The 13,669-nt window shown below is 46.0% G+C and overlaps 1 protein-coding gene across 16 annotated transcripts in view; it reads left to right on the top strand.

Annotated features, from left to right (window-relative positions):
- The window catches only part of SPTAN1 (spectrin alpha, non-erythrocytic 1), a 59,487-nt gene continuing 45,818 nt past the window's right edge, over positions 1–13,669 (top strand). For 7 of the 16 annotated variants that reach the window (XM_043469735.1, XM_043469742.1, XM_043469744.1 and 4 more), the window contains exons 1-3: positions 1–150; positions 11,119–11,358; positions 12,360–12,485. In XM_043469735.1, the coding sequence (XP_043325670.1) occupies positions 11,122–11,358; positions 12,360–12,485 (363 nt within the window). In that variant the 5' untranslated portion in view covers positions 1–150; positions 11,119–11,121. Of the gene's footprint in view, positions 151–2,832; positions 2,885–11,118; positions 11,359–12,359; positions 12,486–13,669 lie in introns of those variants that run through there. The other 9 variants (XM_043469740.1, XM_043469734.1, XM_043469739.1 and 6 more) reach the window with 2 other exon arrangements.

Raw genomic sequence — 13,669 nt, forward strand, 5'->3', positions numbered from 1 at the left:
CCGCCTATAAAAGGGGCGGGGCGCGCGCGTCGCCGCCACTACCCGCTGCGGAAGGGAACGGCGAGGAGCGGAGGCCGCCGAGCCCCGTCAGTTCCCTCAGCACCCCCGCCCCCGGCCCGACGCACCCACTGCCCTCACCCCCAGGAGCCGGTGAGAGAGGGAGCGAACGAACTCGGGGCGGGAGCGGGGCCCGAGGGCGGCCGACCCCTGAGGGGGAGCCGGGCAGCCCCTGAGGCGGGGCGGGGCCGGCGCGCGGACAGGTGAGCCCGGCAGGCCCCGCCGCTCTCTCAAGTGTGGAGCGGGGAGCCGGGCGAGCCGGCCGCGACCCGCTGGCGGTGCGTGGGCTGCGGAGGAGCTTCGGGGCAGAGTCTGGGCGCTGGCCGCTGGAATGTCATTGACTGGGCGGAGGGGGCGGCGAGGCCGCCGAGTCCCTCCCCCCCCCACCTCACCCCACCCCCGCCCCGCAAGCCTGACTGCGGCCCCGCCCGGCCCCATCCGGCAGCCGCAGGTGGGGCCGGGGCTGTGTGGCCCCGATCGTTTGGTTTCTCCCATCTTTCTCCCGTCACAATGCTCCCCGCCCGCCCCCGACCACCGCCCCCAGTCCCTTCCCATGGTGGGAAGCCACTTCTGCAGCTCCTTTTCCCAGCTCTCCGCCAGCAATGCCGACCCAGCCCTGGATGGAGGAAAAACTGGGAGTAAAGGGCTCTTTGACCTTAATTTCATCCTTTGTGGCGGATCTTTGGCCTTCTGTGGACGCCGAAGGGTCCAGGACTGGCCATCTCCGTTTCTTTCCTGTAATAAACATATCTTCCTTCCCCACCTGTGATTTGCGTGTAGATAGCAGGAAAATGCGACGCTTGATTTTATATGAGACGCAAATCAAATAACTTAATAGCTTTAAGAGTTCTCCGCCCCCCCTCCCCGCCCTTGCCGAGAGAGTAGAGGACAAGATATTATTTGTATAAAATTCTGCAGCCTTGCCGGTGTTGAATGACAGAGCAGCCTTTTGTTTGAAAGAGGTCCCTGCGAATTTGATTTAAACGCTTACCAAAGAAAATTGCTTTGAAAAGTCTCTCTGATGTACTCGGATAGAATGTATTTTAAACAAAGGGCTTGTTAAAGTTAAGGGTTGAATGTGTCTTAAATTAAAAGCTTAAATGGCTCAGAAAGCTGGGTTGAGATGGTGCAACACCTTATCAAATTTCTTTTATATAATAGATCCTAAACTACTTAGGCCCTTTGTTCTGTCTTCCTCTTGGTATTTTAGAAGAACTTACCATGATGGCTGTCATGGAAGAAGAGAAGAGAGAGCATATGAAATATTTTCATAATGTGTTGAGAAATGGCGTCGTCATAGCAATTGGACTTAACTAAAACAGAATGTATCAAAGATGGAAGGGTGGGGGTGTCTGCAGCCAGGAAACAGAAAATCTGAAGAACAGCAGTGGGAACACTCAGCTGTATGAAGCCATGGAGCCAAGGTTCCAGCTCATCAAACTAGTCATGTATTTTCCCTTTTGTTTGCAGCTAATGTCAGCTTTTTGAAAGGTCAGATTGAAGTCCAAGTTTTAGAAATATGCTGCAGGAAAGGCCTCTGCAGGAAATTAGCTATAAGCCTTTTTTTAGTAACTGGGCCAGTATTACTCCCAGGGACCCTCAAAGTGTGTTAGCTGTTATCCAGGGACCTAGAAGGAGAGCCGAGACTTGCAAGGTGGATTCGCTCTTTGCTGGACAGGTGTGAGGCAGGCCTGCAGTAAACCATCAGCTGGGTAACATTCTCTGATATGTTTTTGGTCTTTGGTAGAGTGTTTGTAGTAATCTAATAATTAGAGAAACCTGATATGTCACAGACTCCGAATATGAGCTTGTCAAGCAATCTGATGAGCAGGTTTAGATGGGGAGGGCTGGTTTTTAAGTATATCTTTGGGTTCCCTGGGCTAGAATTTCCTCTGCTCTTCCTTTACCTGCCTTCTTCCCTTTGTGGGGGCTGCCGACTGCAGGTGCTGAGAAGTGGGTGTCAGGAATAGTCCACAGTCCTGGCATTGCTGAACCTGCGCTAAGGACAGTGGGCGCGAGGCCGGTCTTGTAATCTATCTTCCGTGGGCTATGCGAGGACTCTGCTAGTCATGCGCTGGGTCTGCTGCGGTCCATCAGCTGTGGTCAGAGTAGGTAGCAGAATGCAGTGTCCTGATGGCAAATGCTGACTCCAGGAATGCGGGGGAGGCACGCAGAGTGAGCACTTGGGACCAGTGGACCTGAACAGCTGCACTTGTACCTCCCTTCCACCTCTTTTGCATGTTCCTTTCAGAGGGGCTTTGAACAGGAAATAGTGTTTTGTGAAGGAAGTGTCCCAGTAAACTAGGCCCAGGTTAGATCTCTATAGCTTGAGTTCTTTCTCGTTTCTGATGATTTCCCAAAGTTATACTGTTTTATGACTGAATGGAAGGGAATACAGAAATCATCTAGTACTGGCAATCCCAGCTCATTTATCGGGATGTGGGTTGGGCAGGAGGGCATGTCTAGTGTTAAAAAGGATACTCAGTATTATTCAGGATTATTTGAAAAGGGGGGAGACTGAGACCCAGAAGAGAGTATGCCTTGGCCAAGGCAGCATCTCTGCTAATACAAGGGAACCTTGGTTCTTTCTCACGTTTTAAGTCCCTAGTGGGATTTAGAAACTCTGTAGAATGAGAAGGGTGCTGGGAGAATATCTGAAATTTGATTTGTACCCGTATTCATGTATCTTTCAGGATCTGTGTTCTTCGTTTTGAAATCACTGTGTTCAGTTTGCTCTTAGAAGCTTGTTATCTTGCTCTCCCTGCTCCCTCTTTAGACACCACATTCTTCCATCATGCTGTCATCGTTTCGTAAACGCAGAGTCCAGGTATTTGAGCAGCATGCAGGAGATGTGTTACTTTTTCGGTTTGGCCTGGCTTGCAGTGAAGACACATATGTGTCACAGAGGTTGAATGATCCTAAGAGAGGGGGTGGAAAATCCCTGCCTGCATGACCTTTCTGTTAAGCAGATTGCATAGGGTATGGGCTTTTTTCCCCCTCTGCTGTTACTTGAACAAAAGTCTTAGTAGATTTATTCTCAAATTTGCAAAGCTTTTTGTTTTTTTACCTTCCTCTTATTAAGGCATGAATATATTAATTTCTTACCATCCTACTGGTGTTTGCATGTAGTGTTTGCTAATTTTTTAAATTTTAATTGATGGTTACGTGGTTCTTAAGAACCAAAGGACTAAACACATTACCTTAGATATTTAGAAAATATAATCTGAAAACATGTGAAAATAGTGTTTTTCAGTTTGACAAATATTGTAAACTTGGGTTTGTTCCCTGTTTCCATTGACTTACTTTTTTTTGCCACAGTTCTTGAAATGGAGCTTGCATTTTCTTGTTTTAAAAAAAGCTCACCATATATGTTTTTATACATGTACAGTATTTGAGTGTTTGCTAAATTGGACCTTTTTCCAAAAGAAAAATGCTTAAAATCAGTGTCTTGATATCCCATAAGCAGAACTCTAAACTCCGCAAATTTCCTGTGATTACGGGTGATAAATCCAAGGCAAGCCCTTTTATAAATCAGACTGGTTAATTAAGCAAGGTTTATAAAAATGGGCACATGATACCTTTTTCCTATTTTGAATCTCAGTAACAATATTTTGCACTTAAATACCTCTCATCTGAATTTTACAGGTTATAAAAGGTAAGTAGCAGCAAGGTAGTGTTTGAGGCATTCAGGAGTAAGTTTTCTTAACCATGTTTCTAGATTTTGATGCAGTGCAGTATGAATGAATCTTTTGCTGCTTTAAGCTGAATCCCTGCTCACCTCTGCCAAATCCTCCTAACAAGTTCAAATGAATTAACCAAGCTGAAGGCTGACGTGCAGATCTACAATCCTGATTGGAATGTGGTTTAAGCAAAAATATTTCTGGCTTTCCCATGGTTGAAATTCTTAAGTTATATATTAGTTACCTCTCTGCTTACCCTCAGGCCTACCACTAAAATCTGTAGCTGAGCTGGTTTTGAGTCAATTCACTTAATTTGAGAATCAATTAGCATCAAATTTTATGGGTGCTGGCACTAATTAATTATTTGGTGCTTTGTTCTGGGGGAGCCCTTCCACATCCATGGATGTCGTTCTCCTGCTTTGGAAATGTGCTGGCTTTCTAAGCCAGGGAGAAAGGGCATTGTTGGTTCTGCACCTTTGGGGTCTGACTAAGCAACAAACACAAAACCAATGGATGCTTCCTCTGACCTTTTACTCTGGGTGATGTTTATTAATTTTTCTGTAGAGCCAAATGTTCTCCTCATCCTGTTAGTCCCGAAAACCCCTTTGCTCCCCGCCCCCCCCCCCCAAAAAAAACCACCAGTGTATCTGGTGTCCTGCCTGGGGTCTAAATTCATTCTGCAGTGCTCTAAATGCCCCTGTCCGCACGGCAAGCTCAGCTGGCTAAGATGTTCAGTTCGCTAAGATGTCGGTAGTCCCCACCCTTTGTTTCCAAATAGTGACTCCTCTGGCCTTGGACACAATTGTATTCTCTTCTGAGGTTCCATAGAGAAGCTCTCCTGACTGGATTTTTCCACTCTCTGAGATCTGCGTGAAGGTGTCCTAAGCTGCTCTTTCACTGCAGGTGCCTGGTGTGCAGGGTTCAAAGTGTTGGACCTTTGGTTTGAAAGTATATGTCTCTGCAGTCTTTTCTGTTGCTTAACAGTATCCTTCCCTCCCACTCCCTCTCCCCACTCTCCAGAGACAGACCCCTCCCCTCACACCATGGTTTTGTAGCCTCTGTGGATTAGGGTAAGGCTTTACAAAATTCCCTAGATACCAAGGACTGCCTCAAATAGCTGTCTGTGGGTGATCATCAGGAAGACAAAGATAGGAATTAATGGCCAGCTTCTTTCATAGGAATCATTTCCAGTTGATAATATGTATTAAGCTGGTGTTGGTTATGAGGAATCCTTCTCATGCATGGCTTTGGATTGAAACTAGAACTTTCTAGCCAAGATTCACATCTTTAGACACCCACTTTCTTCCCAGAGATCTAGCAGTGTTGTACGAATGCTGACAAGTCCTTTTTATTTATTACAATAGAGGACATAGTTGTAATTCCTGTGTTATCCCCGGTGCTCAATTCACATTACTTGCTGAATGATGCAGCTAACACTCTTGCTGCATTGCAGCATTTTAAAATAGTCGGTCTGCTCTAATAATTAGTTGCCAAAATCTGACCTTTTTTCCTTCAGTTACCTTAAATGGGAAGCTGACCTTACATAGAGAATACATCCAGCCATTCATTTCCCCTTCTTCATTCTCCACAAACATAGGCCTGATTGACAAAATCAGAGTCCTTCTGGTGCTTTGAGATAAGCAGTCTCAAAGAGAGACAGTTGATCACTGTCCTGGAATTTGGCTCCTTTGCGGTTTTTAGGCAGTTAGTGGAGCCTGTAGATAGGTCTGTATGGTTGGAGATTGGTGTGTGTGTGTGTGTGTGTGTGTGTCTTTTAATGGCACATTTCCCAAAGTTTTCCTTTCTAGCTCTCTAAAGGTGTTAATCCCATTAAGGCTGGGAACAGCTCAGAGCTTTCTCTGTGGAGTCATCTTATCAGTCAGCTGCGAATTTCTGGCTGGGGGCGGAGTCCTTGCAGTGTGTGCAGCACCCTGGCGGAGGGCAGAAAATTCCACCAACTCAGTTTTGGGCCAGAGGTCATAGTGCCTTTGAGTGGCAATAGTTTGTTATCGATACGAAATTTGTTCTGGTGTTCAATGTAGTCTGTGGAAATGACCCTCTTAGGAGCCAAAGAAACTGGAACTTGTATAGGGACAGCTCCCTGTCAGGCGAAGGGGTAGCAGGAGCTGCCGCGAACCTGTCTTTGATGTCTGGTGTGATTACAGCGGAGGGTGAGCGCGGCTGGCTTGCAGATGCCCGACTCCCCAGCGACTTGGCAGAGCTCCCACCTCCTGACGTCAGCTGATCTACTGCAGGAAAGAAAAGTCCATTATTGCCTGCCCAGAGCACTTGGTATAGAATTGACTCGTTCTACTTCACTGGGGTGACAAAGAGGGCCTTTTAGGTTGGTTAATTTCAGCAGGGCCTCACTGGACTGTCTCCCTGGATTGGTAGGGTCAGATGGGCAAGTGGAACCCTCCCAGGGGGGCTTGCTCAGGGGGACCCTTTGCAGTACTATGTTGGGCATTCTTTTATTCATTGTAAAGGGCTGCTTCCAAATGTGATCAGAGATTTCCATGACAGCTAAAGGAAGTGCAGTGAATCCTGTGATAAGGGGTGGCAGGACAAGCACCATAGATGTTGATCCAAAGACTGGGACATCTTGCAGGAATGCACACACAGTGGAGCTGTTGTCACATGCATAACTACCTGTACATTCCTTGGAAATTTTATAAGCAAGCAAAGTAGACACACAGTTTCCTACTGTTTCTCCATCTTAACTGTTTCCGGAGAGATGAGAACAAAGGAAGTATATAAATTATTCTTAACCCTAATTGTTTACTAACTTTAAGAAGACTCAATCTTGAGACTTTGCTGGCAGTCCAGTGGTTAAGATTTCACGTTCCAGTACAGGGGGTGCAGGTTTAATCCTGGGTCAGGGAGCTAGGATCCCACATACCTCGTGGCCAAAAAAAAAAAAAACCAAAGCATAAAACAGAAGCAATTTTGTAACAAATTCAGTAAAGACATTAAAACTGGTCCACTTTAAAAAAAAAAAAAAAAACTTTTAAAAAAAGGAAAGACTCAATCTCAAAAAAAGTAATTTTGGTTTTTTATAAAATAATTCATATATCGTCCTTCCTTTTTCCTCCCCTCAGGTGGGGATGGAAAAGATCAGCGGTAGTAAAAGGAATTAAAAAGTAACAGCATCAGCTCCGATCACGTTAGAATACCTATTTCTAGCATGCTGTTCAGGGAACCAGAGCATCCTGGGTCACCCTAGCTCCACCACTTGCTTATTAGATGACCTTCTTTCTCCTGATCACTTAATAATGAAGTGACAGCAACTTCTTTATTTCCAGGTTCAGAATGTAATTGACTCTCTAAATAGGTGCCAAGTTCTGTGGTCAGAGAGTAAGATAAGGTCTTTTTTTAAATAGTTCCTTCAGTTCAGTTGCTCTGTCGTGTCCCGACTCTTTGCGACCCCATGAATCGCAGCATGCCAGGCCTCCTTGTCCATCACCAACTCCCAGAGCTTACTCAAACTCATGTCCATTGAGTCGGTGATGCCATCCAGCCATCTCATCCTCTGTCGTTCCCTTCTCCTCCTGCCCCCAATCCCTCCCAGCATCAGGGTCTTTTCCAGTGAGTCAGCTCTTCGCATGAGGTGGCCAAAGGATTGGAGTTTCAGCTTCAGCATCAGTCCTTCCAGTGAACACCCAGGACTGATCTCCTTTAGGATGGACTGGTTGGATCTCCTTGCAGTCCAAGGGACTCTCAAGAGTCTTCTCCAACTCACTGCCCTTATGGCAGAAAGTGAAGAGGAACTAAAAAGCCTCTTGATGTAGTGAAAGAGGAGAGTGAAAAAGCTGGCTTAAAGCTCAACATTCAGAAAACTAAGATCATGTCATCTGGTCCCATCACTTCATGGGAAATAGATGGGGAAACAGTGGAAACAGTGTCGGACTTTATTTTTTGGAACTCCAAAAAATAGTTCCTTAGGAACTCTAATTTCCCCAGTTCTTGTGGTTAGTCGCTCAGTCATGTCCGACTCTTTGCGACCCCGTGGGCTGCAGCCCATGGGGATTCTCCAGGCAAGAATGCTGGAGTGGGTTGCCATGCCCTCCTCCAGGGGATCTTCCCAACCCAGGGATCGAACCCAGGTCTCCGGCACTGCAGGTGTCTTCTTTACCATCTGAGCCACCAGGGAATTCCCTAGAGAACTTACCAAAACACAAGGGGAGAACAGTAATCACATGGCAGAATGGGACATGGTGATGCTCTAAGAGGAGGAGAGAGAGAGAGAGGGCGTCTGCTTCAGGACCGCAGAGAGGACAAGGCAGCTGCCTGAGGCTTGGAGGGGTTGAAAGGTATTAGATGATCCGGTTGGGAGTGGGGGAGGAGAGAACACTTGAGAGGGAACTTTCTGGTCAGGGAAGTGGGCGCGCCCAGGGTTGATGAGGAAGTCTGATGTAAGATTGGCCTGAAGCAGAAAACACAGGTGAATGAGTGAAGTGTTTACATTCTAGTAATGTGGCGGACACGATAGTGATTCTTGTCAAGATCCTTGTGGGAAGTCAGCCTTCTCCCAAAGAAGCTGATGATCTAGGGCTGCAGCGTGAGCCAGAACCACCCTGTTCTGAACAGATGTTTAGTTTGCCCAGATCACCGTTTTTGGTTTGAAGGACTCTTGAAGCCTGTTTTCAGAATAGAAACTACTGTTTCAGACACGGGCTATCTATTCATGATACAGAACTGTGCCTTAAAAAAAAATTTTTTTTTAATTAAACTTTATTTTGTATTGAGGTATAGCCAGTTAACAATGTAGTGATAGTTTCAGGTGAACAATGAAGGGACTCAGCCATACATGTGTCCATTCTCCCCCAAACCCCCTCCCATCCAGGCTGCCACATTACGTTGAGCAGGGTTCCCTTACCATACAGCAGGTCCTTGTTGGTTATCCATTTTAAGTATAGCACAGTGTACACGTCCATTCCAAACTCCCTAACTCTCCCTTCCCCCAGCCCCTCCCACCAGCAACCAGATGCTCAAAACTGTGCCTTCTCGAACCAGATTTCCTAAGGTCCCACCCTGCCAAGGTGAAGAGTGCAGCCGTCCTGGGTGTGGGCCACCCAAGCTCAGTAATTCAAGTCTGGTCATTAGGTTGACACCCCGTGGTGTAGCTTCAGTCAGCACGTTCTAGCAGTTCATTCAGTCCCAGAATCTAGCTGTTAACCTGGACAATATGGAAAATGAAACTCAGGTGAACTGTTGAGCGCTCTCTTTACCTTCACCAGTGAACTCCGGGCTGCTGCTCCAGGAGCACTCAGCAAACATTTGTTAATGACCTCTGTCTGCTAGGAATCAGGACACAACAGATACTGTGTTGCTCAGTCTTAATTATACTGTGGGAAGTATGTGCAAGTGCCATGTAAATCTACAGAGAAGTGTGATTAAATCCGAGAAGGAGGGAGGGAAGAAGTGTCAGTGCAGCTTCCTAAGGAGGCAAGATCCTGCAGTTCCTCATTTCAGTTCTTACTGACTTGAAGGGGAGTTATCTGGACAGAGGGAAGACATTCTGTCAAAGGAAGCCTGAGCAACCAGCCTGGAGTCTTTAGAGAGGATCATGTGTTTGTTTGGGAGGAGAGTATTTCTCTGTGCCAAGAGGGAGGGTGGGGGGCATGGGTGAGACCTACCAGTCAGGTGTGTTGGGCCAGGTTGGAAGGTCCAGCTAAAGTTTAAGGTGTGTTCTTTCCTCTCTGAGACAGAGCCAGGAAAGGTTTCAAAATGTGGAAATGACGTGGCAAAGAATCTGTTTCTCTTCACAGTCAAACAAATAAATAAATTGGACTTTGTGGTAGGAAAATAACAACTGGTTGCCCTGTGGAGAGGAACTTGGAAGAATGGTGGTGATAGGGCTGAAGTGCCGTCGTGTTCTTTTCCCTCAGAAGACAGGTCTCCTCACAAAAAGATAGTCCTCAGAGTTGGCTGGGTGTATGCCCGTGCTTTTCTCGAAACCTCTTGAAGCTGCTTTAATCTCTCAAGAGCTGGAAACTGCTCGGAGCTCAGCAGTGCTGTTTAGCTCCCAGCTGATGAGGGCAGGGAGTGGAAGCACACAGGGGCCTCCATACCTAATCCTTGACCCGCTGATCCTTTCCTATTGGCTGGGCGAGACGAACAGGATCACAGGAAGAGCTCTCAAATGTTTCTCAGGCAGCACAATTTTTCTGTCTTGTATAAGTTATGCAAAAACAACTGGAGAGACCATAAAGCTTATCTTTTTTTTTTTTTAAACACAAGTCACAGACTCTTCACTGTCGAATATAAAGTTAGAAGGGTCTTGGGACCATCTCACTATCACCTGGCAGTTTTAGTCATCTAGGAAATTGGGCTCAGGGCAGGAAGGCCGCTCAGACAAGGTTACGTGTTGCAAGCATACTTGCTCATTGTTGTTAGTCTGCACCTGTTTCCTTCTGGGCGTCCTTCCTTGGTTAGAGGATAAAATGGCTTATTCCTGAGATGAGCAGGTACTGTTTTCTGCCACAAATAGGTCAGGTTTTCTTTTTGACATTAAAGTTTGGTGAAACTCTGGAAATCCGAATTTAAAGTTGACGTGAATTGAGTGTTGTGGGGAAGTACCACCTACTCAGTTGACCTGAGTTTGTGGTTAACTGGAGCAGGTAAGAGTCAGGTAGGACAAATTTTTCATCTTACCTTTTTTGTTGTTGTTTTTAATATATACTGTGACTTTTAATTTTGTGCACCCAGAGGAAGTAAAGCCCATTTGTTGCCCAGGCTCTTGGCACCCCTATGAAGACTTGTAGGATTGATTTTGTTTTGCAGTAACTGAGAAATCCACTACTTTAGGTAAATTCTACTGGTTTTTGATGTTAAAGACTCAGTTACTTTATTTTTTTAAGGGGACTTATTGTTTTATTTTTTAACACCAAAAAAAGGCTGTTACTTTATAATCATTTCCCTTTTCTTCATTGAGTTAACAGGCTGAGATGGAGAAAGATGGAAAAGCTGAGTTAAGAGTAAATGTTCTCTAATCTCCACATCATGAAATGCACAGGGCAGATGAAAGGACTGTTGAGTGAATTTCTCAGTAATTCTTTGAGCTCCAAAGTTGGTGTTTCCTTTGAATTCTCAGAACTCTGTAGAATTGACAGCACAGATCATAGTTCTCTCCTTCACATCTCTCGCCTGGTCTCCTTGCAGTGCTGGTGAGGTGTCCTCTGAGGGGCCCACGTGGGCAGCTATTCTTTACAAAGCATGGAGTCTGGGCTTCACTGAGCCCAGAGAAGGGACGGCCTTCAGTTCATTTATCTGCTCAGGCTCTCGGAATTCTTTATTTCCTTCCAAGAGGCTAATTCCATTAAATCTCCGTTCAGTCTATTTTGGTGTCTTGCACTTACCTCAGGGCTTGCTGCCTTTTCAGAAAATGGACCCAAGCGGGGTCAAAGTGCTGGAGACAGCCGAGGACATCCAGGAGAGGCGGCAGCAGGTCCTGGACAGATACCACCGCTTCAAGGAGCTCTCGACCCTGAGGCGCCAGAAGCTTGAAGACTCCTACCGATTCCAGTTTTTCCAAAGAGATGCTGAGGAGCTGGAGAAATGGATTCAGGAGAAGCTTCAGATTGCCTCGGATGAGAATTATAAAGACCCAACCAACCTGCAGGTGCGTCTGAGACGTGAGCTCAAATCATTGCTCAAAATTTGTACGAAGATAGGTACTGAGTTATGACCTTGAGAGATTGAGTGGCAGGGAGAATGTAGGCCAGACATCAGGAAGGACTGACTCACGATTCTGAAAAGCCCTTAGTGATTGTATCAGCGAGCATGAATGTGGAATCCTGCAGGTTCTAATTTCTCTTATGGGGCTGCTTTGAGCTGATGGTTCTCAGTCCACTGCTTGACAACCATTGGTGATCCTTACGTTTTTTTCAGGAAAGATGGTTGGTCTTTTGGAGTATGTGTTTTTGAGATGGGTATGCTAACTCAGAGTGTTGTTGCTGGTGAAAATTTTTGAAACTGTTTTTTAAAAAAAGACAAAGCCTTTCTTCTTGTTGATTTTGGTGAGAGAGTTCTTTTTAGTAAGTGGCGCAGTGGTTGTGCCCATGGTTTTTTTTACTATGCCAGAGTCATCTGAGAAGAGAAAATGATGAACGCTGGTGTAGGGGAAGGCCCTGCCCAGCTCTGCAGGTGATTAAACAGAGGTACTGAGAAATGGAATGTATCAAATCAAGTCAATCAAAGAGTATGGCTTCTAAAGCAAAAAAAAAAAAAGTGTCATGTAATGAATGAATGTGAGTGGATTAGTCAAGGATAAACACTACATGCCAAGAAAAAGCTCTCAGTATGGTTCTGTACTTCTGAGAGGGATCAGATGTCCATAAAGGCTAGTTTCCTGACAGAGAAGCAAATGAAGATATTCTGTAGCATCTTGCTATCTGCCAAGTTGTGGTCAGCAATGGCCAGGCTTCAGGGAGCAGGTGTAGATGCAGGCGGAGCTTTTGAGTAATTGAGGATGGTAGGGGGATGGGTGGGATGCTGAGTGAGGGTCCATCGTGAGAGGAAGTGGGATGCAGGAGGGGAGGAATAATAGGGGCTGTGGGGGGTGGGGAGCAGAATGACGTGTGCCAAGGGGCAGGTATGGCTCACTTCACGATCCGCCGGCAGGGCAAGCTGCAGAAGCATCAAGCCTTTGAAGCCGAGGTGCAGGCCAACTCAGGTGCCATCGTGAAGCTGGATGAGACCGGTAACCTGATGATCTCAGAAGGGCACTTCGCGTCCGAAACCATCCGGGTGAGTTGAGGCCCTGCTGGCGTGATGGCCTGCCTCTGTCTGGTTGGTGGATGGGTGTGGTTTAATGCTTACCCATAGTGTTTGGGTTCCTGGGGAAATAAGATTTTCCTAGTTTCTTAAAGGAATTTGTGAAGTATCCTAATGGAGCTCCCCAGATCCTGCCTTTGTAATACAAAGACTCCATATGCCTGTAAACAAGCATGCATGTACTCGGTGAGGAAGGTAATGTTCTCCTTATGGAAGTAACAAGGATGCAGTTAGACTGTAAAGAAGAGTGATGACTGGATAGAAGAACATACTGGTGAATTTAGGGATTAGGACACAAAGATGAGTAGGATCAATCACAGACACCATCAGGTTCTGTGTCGGGAAGCTCACTCTCTGTATCTGGGTGCCTTGCCCCAGGAGGGTTTACTGAGGTCTGGTCAGCAAGCTTGTTAAAGGTCCGGCTGTGAGGAATGACCTCACAGTGTGGTACCTGTTGGTCGGTGACCATGGCTGTGTAACTGACTATGAAGCAGGAGTCCTCAGACTCTTTGTCTGACTTGTTTGGGTGCCATTCATTGGGTTTGGGCCCATAATTGGTTTTTCTCTGTTTTGTTTTGACATTTCCAATACCGAGGTATTAAGGGAAAACAAGACTCTTTAGGGTGAGGTGTGCAGGCTTAATTTCTCATGACTGGATGCTCTCTTCTGTCTTTGATTTCTTTCTTATCTATGTGTTTTGTTCTTTATCATCCAAAGTCTCATTCCATTGAAGGACCAGCCTTTTCAGTCCTTGACGTGTCGAGGCAGTCCCAAAGACTGAGATGGAAGCTACATTCTTAAGCCCCAGCTAGAAATGTTCCTTCCTCCGCAGTTCCCTGAATGAGATCCACGGTGGAACATCCACAGGGACGTCATTCCCTTAGGATCTCGTCTAGTGGTTTTCAGCAGTAAATACTTGTGTCTCTTTTGCTCTCATGTACTCTGCAGTCTCATATTGAAGACTTGCAGTTAGCCTTATATTGTTAATAATAAACTGTTAACTAGGAATGATTGTAAATAGGAAGTAAAAGTAAATTCTAAATGCCATATGACCAATCATTTAATTACTACATTCAACCTATTTGGGCAGTGTAATACATGTCTCTGCAATTAAATACAAAGACATAGGACTTCCCTAGTGGTCCAGTGGTCAAGAC

The sequence above is a fragment of the Cervus canadensis genome, chromosome 5, assembly GCF_019320065.1.
Source record: "Cervus canadensis isolate Bull #8, Minnesota chromosome 5, ASM1932006v1, whole genome shotgun sequence".
In the NCBI taxonomy this organism is placed as follows: Eukaryota; Metazoa; Chordata; class Mammalia; order Artiodactyla; family Cervidae; genus Cervus; species Cervus canadensis.